Raw genomic sequence first — 9,145 nt, forward strand, 5'->3', positions numbered from 1 at the left:
AGCGTTTTCAATTTTTATAAAAGTTATCGTTATTTCGCCAAAAAAAAAGTAAAGAGATCAAAATGGATTTTTAACTTTTTCGTTTCCTGCCCAAAAGGAAAAGGAATTCAAACACTTTTTCGCATCGAGACCGGTTTTACCTAAAAAGATGTTTCTAAAGTGACACAATAGTGACCAATTTTTTTTAAAAAATCGGTTCCTTATTTTTGTCAAAATTAAACCGATCTTTATTCACTTTAGACACGTGACTTTTCACACTCCACAAAAAATCACTCTCTTAAAAGGGGTTTATTTTCCTTTTTTGTAGTAGTGTACATTACACCTTCTCATATCTAACATTCGTGGAATTGAATCTGACGAAACGCTTTTCTTTTACTTAAGTTTTTTTTGACGAATATAATATGTTTATACTTAATAGATATAACACCTACAAACCTGTAATCTTTTAATTGATCCGGTGATAACACTAGTAGACCGAATACCACTTGGTTTTTATCAATTAATTGTATGTTTTTTACTTTTAAATGACTAATTCATCCCAAGTAAGATGCAACATTTTAGATATTTAGAAAAAACACTATACAATTCTATGTAATTCCAAAACAAGTACTGTCATACATTGTTCATGTGTGATTTTTATTTGATTATTATTCTTTTTCTTTATTTTCTTTAATTCTTTAATGGAGTATATAAGCACTTAATAATTGTACGGAGTTATAAACTATAATTATTAAGTTGATTAAATCATTTTTAGAGTTGCAATCACTTGCATCCATAAATTTGCTTGAAAACAAAGGGACCAATGAGAACGCGACATGTGGCGCGAAATCACATGTGATTGAAAAAAAAAAATTCGAAAATTTTTTTTTTTAAATTTTTTTCGGAAATTTTTTTTTCAAATTTTTTTTTCCGAAATTTTTTTTTTTTAAAAATCATATGTGATTATGCATGTCAATCACATGTGATTGTAAACCCAATCACATGTGATTATGCATGGCAAATCCAATCACATGTGATTGTACAATTCAATCACATGTGATTGTGCAGGTAAATCACATGTGATTGTAAAAAAAAAAAAAAATTAAAATTTTTTTTTTTTAAATTTCGAAAAAAATTTAAAATTTTTTTTTTCAAAAAAACATTTTTGATTTTTTTTTCAATCACATGTGATTTTCGCAACACGTGTCGCGCTCTCATTGATCCCTTGAATCTCAACTTAATTTATGGACTCAAATGAATATTTCTCATCATTTTTAATCCGAAAAATATATCAAAATAATAAGTTAATATAAAATTTTCACCCTCATAAGAAAAAAGTGTATGCAATTTTTACATGTTTGAGAAAAAAATATGGAAATGATTTCTATATCTAATAGAAAAAATCTAATACAATTTTACCTTTCAATGAAATTTTTTGATGAATTTTTAACCTTTCAATTTTACAGGATAAAATTTAATGCATTTATAATAATCGTTTCCTTTTATTTTTCAGAATAAGTTTAATTTATCTTTAAGTTGAAGTAATATTCCATAAATATAGACACACTTCTATTATTTTGAATCAGGGTGCTAGTGCGCTACCACACCCCACACTTTCATTCAGTCCCTTCGACAGTCAACAAACCCTAAAATTATCAAACCCTCGAATTAATCTTCCATTTTTATCTTCGATTCCAGTGGATGAACTTAATAATCAACAACGTATAACGAAACGATGAATTAGACGAAGTAAGCGATCTCATCATCATCATCATCATCATCATCATCATCATCATCACAATCGAAATCGGACAAAAGGTTTTTCTACTTTTCTCGATTACTGTTATTATTATTATTAAATAGGTTTCGTCGTCGATTATATAATTTAATATGTATATAAAAACTTATGAAAATTGCATAAATGTATGGATTTATACTTGTACTGTTTAATTTATCAGGCATTGTGCATTTGTATATATGATGTGCATTTTTCCATGTTCATCACGGATAATGTGTTTCTGACCCTGCAATCCTGCATTATTAACCTTGTTGTTCATTTTGACCAATGCATACTCTGATTTGTTATTGCTATAAGATTAAAATTATGTGCGGTTTGTAGAAGAGATTCATCTTAATTGTCACTTGATTATTATAGATAGAATAATCAAATAATTGATATTTTTACATTTTTTAAAGTATCTGAACAAGGTCCTGAGTGAAGTAAGCTGTTAATATTACTGTAGTATCACTAGTATATTTGATGATTGGGTGAAGATCATGTTTTTGATATTTTGTGAAATACTTAAGATGATTTCTTTTAGGATAGACATATTATATAATATCTCATTAGTTTTGATATTCAAAAATGACGCATTCGTTTATTGTTCATTAAAATAAAGTTATTAGTTTGTATTAACAATATGACATTCGTTTCTGATGATGCAGCTTGCTTTTCAAAAAATGGGTTCAGTGAACTATGATGATGAAACGCGGTCTGTCCTTAGTGACGTTGGAGATATCGGCAATGTGGATTTTGCCAACGATGGATCCGTGTATAACTACAATACAGAAAGCGATGGTCCAGTTGTAATTTCGGCTCCATTTCCCTTAGTTGAAGGGAAACCTCAGTTTGTAGCCGTGGGTGAAAGAGTATTTAACTCAATCACCATCGAGAACACATCTGATGAGGCTGTAACTATCTGGTCAATTGAGATATATGACTCTAAGCCAAAAGACTCTTTTACCCTTTCTGTGATGGAACCTCCATCACCCAATTCTGATGAAGCATACATAAAGTCATTTGTAGAGTTATTTGTTTTGGAGGACAGGACTTTGTTACCTGGTAGAACTTTGACCATTTACTTATCATGTAAAGCAAAGGGCAAAGGTCTACACACAACAGCTGTTCATTTTAACATTGAAGATGATAAGATAGAACGAATGGGGTTCATAATGGCAGAAGATAAGATCTCACGATCCTTAACTTCTAACAAGCCATACAATAGACCAAGAAGAAACAAACCATTGCTTCCCAGGGTCTTTTCTCCTCGAAACAATAATGTGGGTGTCAAAGTTATCAGGGGATCTCGTCCTGCTACCGCTCCTAATCGGGCATACAGGGTTAAGCTTCCCGAGTATCGAATCCCAAACATTATTAGGGATATGATTGAGAGTAAGACTACTCCAGATTCTCTTATGGAAGGTTTAACAAAGAGAAACTACTTCTCTTTCTATAGAACCTTGCTTATCATGGAGGAAATTAAAATGGAGGTAATGTTTTAGTATCCACTATGCACTTTGGCATCTTGAGAAATTAAATGTTATTTCTTTTTTAGCTTAAAAATGATTGAGTTGCCGTTTCAGGAGGGCATGAGGATATATGACATGCAAAATGTTGCTTTTAAGAAAAAGTATAGGGACCTGGCACTTGAAGTCCCAGGACTGGCTGAGAATAGGCCATCACTTATTGTTGGAGATTATATTATTGCAAAGCCTGTGTTGCAAAATAAAGACAATGAATGTCCCCTGTATAAGGTTTGTTTGATAGGATAAAACTAATTGTCACAGCTAGAGGCAAGTTATGATCCATTTTCCGTTGAATGGGTTGATTTGGGATGTGTCTGTATCTCAAACAAAGTGTCAATTGGGTCAATGTCTGAAAATTAGCAAAATGATGATTGGGTTTAAGTTAGCCAAAGTTCAATTTAGTTGCACAACACTCTAAATATTTTGATTATTTTCTAAAACTGTTGATTTGTTATCATAATTCATAATTAATAATAACGTTTCTTGATCAACCCAACCTGATCCACTTCAACCCGAACTACTTTTCACTCTCCATCTGCTCATGTTGCGTGTGATCTTCAGTCACAAATACATGCAAAAAAAAAAAAAATAAATAAATAAAAAAAAAATAAGGAAGAAACTTCTGGGATATCTTTGTATAATATATGTTTTAGAATCAATGTTTAATTTTTCTATGGTACCCATTCTGACTCTGTTTACATATTGAGATCAGCTATAATAGTATTTATTGAGCTTTTGAGGTTGATTGTCTTCTTTTACAGGGGTACATCACCCGTGTTGAGGCTGAAGAAGTCTACTTATCGTTTCATGATGATCTTCACTCATATCACTCCGAATGTGATCGCTATGATGTTCAGTTTGAATACAATCGACTTAATATACGAAGATTATACCATGCTTCAGAAGATGCAGGCAAGTTGGATACAGATTTCCTCTTCCCCGAGTTGTCTTCAATTGAAAGACACATAGAAACATGTCCATTAGTTCCATATTCTTGTAACCTTAACGAGGAACAGTTGAGTTCAGTTGAGATGATTCTTGGCTGCAAAGGTGGCCCACCGTATGTTGTTCACGGACCACCCGGTACTGGTAAATCGGTTACTCTGACTGAAGCCATTCTTCAACTTTATAAAACCAGAAGAAATACTCGAATGCTGGTATGTGCACCTTCAAATAGTGCAGCAGATCATCTCTTAGAGAAGTTATTTTTGCAAAAAGCTGTTGAAATTCGAAAAGACAACATCTTAAGGCTCAATGCAACAAGCCGTAACATAAATGATATAAAATCAGAATATATGGAATTTTGTTTTGTTAATGAAGAAGATCAGACCTTCAACTGTCCTATATTTGAACAGCTGATAAGATACAGGATTATAATATCCACATACTCAAGTGCTTCTCTTCTTTACGCTGAAGGTCTTCAAATGGGCCATTTCACGCATATCTTTTTAGACGAGGCAGCCCAGGCTTCAGAGCCCGAAACAATGATCCCGATTTCTCATTTTTACCGACGGGATACTGTCGTTGTTCTCGCTGGGGATCCCGTGCAGCTGGGTCCCGTTATATATTCAAAAGATGCTGAAAGTTACGGGTTAGGTAAATCATTCATGGAGAGACTATGTGATTCTAAGTTCTATAAAGACAGTAACCAAAATTATGTGACTAAATTGGTAAGAAATTACCGTTGTCATGAACACATTTTGTCTCTTCCTTCACGATTGTTCTATAAAGGGGAACTGATCCCGTGCAAAGAAGACGATACCTTGCACCCGTTAACTTGGAAAGATATATTACCAAACCCCGAATTCCCGGTTCTGTTTTTAGGTGTTCAAGGTGTTGATGAGCGAGAAGGGAATAATCCGTCGTGGTTTAACCGAATTGAGGTAAGTGAGGTGGTAGAGACTATAATGAGTTTGATTGAAAAGGGAATTAAGAGTCAAGATATTGGGGTGATAACACCGTATAGGCAACAAGTCTTGAAAATTAGTATGGCACTTGAAAATTTTGTTGCATCGGATATAAAGGTTGGGACAGTGGAGTCGTTTCAAGGACAAGAAAGGGAAGTGATCATTATATCTACTGTTCGCTCAACTATCAAACATAATGAGACTGATAAACGACACTGTTTGGGGTTTTTGAGTAATCCTAGGCGGTTTAATGTTGCTATTACGCGAGCTCGATCTTTGCTGATTGCTATTGGGAACCCACATATAATATGCAAGGTAATCTTGTTGCCTACCTTTTCTTGTCTAATGATACTTTGTTAATTTCGCGCAAGGTTTACTTTGAATTCCCAGGTCAAATGCTAACGGAAACAATGTTGGAGTTTAGAATTTCGACCTATATACGTATGAATTGGTTTATTTGGGTTATGTTTACTCATAGGTGGAAATTTATATAATCAGCTTTGTGTGAAATGGGTGGAAACTTGAAAGTTGTCCAAATTTATATTTCATACATATAAAACCTCCTGAACCATTTTTGACAACAAAAAAAAAGGATGAGATTGTTATTGCAAATATAATTTTTGTAATCGTATTTGATAAAGTGAGTATTTAAGTTGTATCTATAAATTTTGGGCAAAAAGTTTTTTTGGGTGAACCAAAAAATTATCACTTGTTACTCAACCTGCCAATTTCTCTCTTTTTTTTATAGAGCAAATGCTCTCGGGCTACTGGGTTACTTAAAGTTGTTATAAATGCAAGATAACATCCAAATCTGTCATACTTGAAGAATTGTGGATGATTTTATATGTCAGAAATCACTCCCTCTGAACATTGAATTGAATATATGTCTGTTGATCTTACATGAAATTCTGACTTTTGTTGGTTGATACTTTATACTAACATGTTATGGCAGGATGAGCATTGGAACAAATTACTATGGCATTGTGTTGATAATGACTCCTATAAAGGCTGCTTTCTCCCTGAAAAAGAAGAAATCGTGGAAGCAGGAACCGAATTTGACTCTGGTTTCAACTGGAATAATGGAGGGCAAACCAGTTTTAATGATTGGAACGTCAATGGCAATAACGACTTTGTACCATCAGGTGGTAGTGACTGGAATGGAGTCTCGGGTGCAGAGGGCTCAAGTTGGGCTCCGTCAGGAGCCGATTGGGAAGAGAGCCCGACTCAGGAACCTGATGGTTGGCAGAATGATGCAACTCAGTTTGCCACAGGAGACACCGGTTATGTGGACAACCCTACTGAGATTTCTACGGGATCTGATAAGTATGGCAAAAATGACGATTGGGTGTAGTTAGATTTGTAGAAATACATAAAAGGTTTGTAAGGCTTATCAGTGCCCTTGTCTATTTCGTCAAAAAAATAATAATCCTGATATGAGTATTGACGCTTGGTTTTAGTGAGACACTTATGGCTTGAATTAGCAATTTCTTTTTTAATCCTGTTTTTAGGATGGCTTTGGTACAGTGTGTCATTTTAATGCTTTCTAGAGGTTTTATATTGATCACGGGTTAATCACTTAATTTCTTTAACTAACATAAAAAGTCCTACCAAAGGGCCTTTGGCTAGCGGTATAGGGGACCACCTTGATGTCATGGGTTTGAATCATGCTTGGAACATAATTTTATTTGTGTAAAGTTATGTAGGGCCTATGAGTTAACGTTAAAATAATAAGGCATAATCTTCAACGAATAATCATCACTTTTTAGATACCGGTCAGCTGGGTCGACTGGTATTGAATTTTTAGAATTGTGACACGTTCAATTTGTTTGTGATAGTAATCAGCCTACATTCAGATTTTTCAACCCATTTTCTAATTTGATAGTAGCAGGATGCCCTGATAAGTAACGTAGTGCACATTGAATGACTCGGCCATTATTTGAATCTTTAGTCGACTACACTCGATGGTGACACATGCAATCTTCACTGAATGTGTTTCACCACAGATTATGACTTCTTCAATGCTAGTAAATTTTAACAATAACTTGGTCACTTTCAGTGAACTCCCATGCAGTTCTTTCATATTGGTGTTAGACCTATTAGACCATCTCTAACGTGGCGTTTTCAGGCGATGGGTGCCACCAACACGTGGCTAACGCGGCGTGTTGGTGGGTTTAAGCTGCGGCGTGCTGGATGTTGGCACGGGGAAGAAGCTCGCGTGCCAGGTGACGTGGAGATTTGAGATTGGCTGATTCAAATGTAACGGATATATTTTGGTAACGGATATATGGATATGTGCTGACCGAATTTTTAATAGAGAAAATAAATTAATTAAATTAAACATATTCTTCTCTATATATATACAACTCAAACATATACTTCTTCACAACTCAAACATATACACTTCAAACAACCACAACTCATTTTATCTCACAAAAATGTCAAACCCGAACGAGTGGTCGCTGTTTAACAACATTGTAGTCGGCGAGCCAACAACACCCGGTTCGTCATCTACAAACCAAACCCGACCCGGACTTGGTTTTGCCAATTATACAGCTAGCTCGTTCAATATGAACCCACAAGAAGTTGAACAACAAATCTATCAACTACAACAATTTCAAAAATTACAAGAAATTCAAAGAGAACTCGGGTTATCCCCACAACAACTACAACAATTTCAATCACAATCACAAACACAAACACAACCACCACCACAACAATTTCAATCACAATCACAAACACAACCACCACCACAACAACCACATAGACAACCACAACCCGAAGCCGAACCCGAAGGGAGGAGAAGAAGAAGTCACCAACGTAAAGACAAACAAAAGGCACATGAGCCGTGTCAAAAAAGAGTTTGGACATCGACCGAAGAGGTTTGGTTGGCGAAATGTTGGCTTGATGCATCCGAGAATCCGATTGTCGGAAACTCACAAAAATATTCATCTTTGTGGGGTACTGTTATGAGTAAATTCAACAATAACGAAGAAGGATGGTATCGAAATGAAGATGCGTTATCCGGGAAATGGCGTTATGTGGACGGGGGTGCAAAGCTTTTCAATATTATGAGGCCGAAAAACGCAATCCAAGGCGTAGTGGAAAAAACTGAAAAATGTTTTTACGAGGCTGCGGTGCAAGCGTATTGTACTAATGAGGTGAAAACGTGGGCGTTTAAAGATGCATGGGAGTTTTTTTAAAGACAAACCGAAGTGGCTTGCGCCGTCTCCGGTTAGTGGAACTGTTTATGGTAAAGGTGTGCGCGGAGACGATGAGGAGGACACGGTCCAAACGATTGATATCACTGATGATAATGTGCTTTTAGGTGATGATCCGATTGAAAGGCCCATTGGAAGGAATCGAGCAAAGAAAATGGCTAGGACTTCCGCATCTTCCGATGCATCACAAAGCTCTCGTTCTACAAACTCTTCAAAATTTGAAGAGTAATGTGAAAATGTTAACGCGTACAAGACCGAAGTTGCAAAGAAAAAGATTGAACAAATGGACACAATCACCAAGGCCGAACGTATGAAAGCCGCACTCGAAGCCACAAAATGGATTTCGAATTTGGACATCTCAAACATAAGGAACCCGGAGGAAAAGAAACGTTGCTTGAAGATGAAGAAGACCTTGCTCGCAGAGTGCGGCGACTTAATTCAATTGTCGGACGAGGACGAGGACGACGACGAGCAGGACTTTTATTAATATTATTGCATTTTTCAATTTTTAGGACATTTTTAAAAATAAAGTATTTTAGGACTTATATTTATTTATTGTCATTTTATATTTTAGGACTTTTTTATCATGTAATCGTAATTTTAATTTTAATTTAATGTGATTTATTAAATTTATTTGTTGTTATTATAATCTACAAAATAAATTAAATTCAAGAAAAATGAAAAAGAAATTAAAAATACCTACCCCTACACAACAACACGCCACTCAGCACGCCA

The 9,145-nt window shown here is 35.1% G+C and overlaps 1 protein-coding gene across 1 annotated transcript; it reads left to right on the forward strand.

Moving 5' to 3' along the window:
- The first annotated feature begins 1,585 nt into the window (after positions 1–1,585).
- Positions 1,586–6,688, forward strand: LOC139885610 (probable RNA helicase SDE3). The gene is made up of 5 exons (XM_071869358.1): positions 1,586–1,797; positions 2,425–3,249; positions 3,343–3,513; positions 4,047–5,507; positions 6,145–6,688. The coding sequence occupies exons 2-5, from the start codon at positions 2,440–2,442 to the stop codon at positions 6,541–6,543; spliced, it is 2,841 nt and encodes a 946-aa protein (XP_071725459.1). The 5' UTR covers positions 1,586–1,797; positions 2,425–2,439; the 3' UTR covers positions 6,544–6,688.
- The last annotated feature ends 2,457 nt before the right edge of the window (positions 6,689–9,145 follow it).

Source organism: Rutidosis leptorrhynchoides, chromosome 1 (assembly GCF_046630445.1).
Source record: "Rutidosis leptorrhynchoides isolate AG116_Rl617_1_P2 chromosome 1, CSIRO_AGI_Rlap_v1, whole genome shotgun sequence".
Lineage (NCBI taxonomy): Eukaryota > Viridiplantae > Streptophyta > Magnoliopsida > Asterales > Asteraceae > Rutidosis > Rutidosis leptorrhynchoides.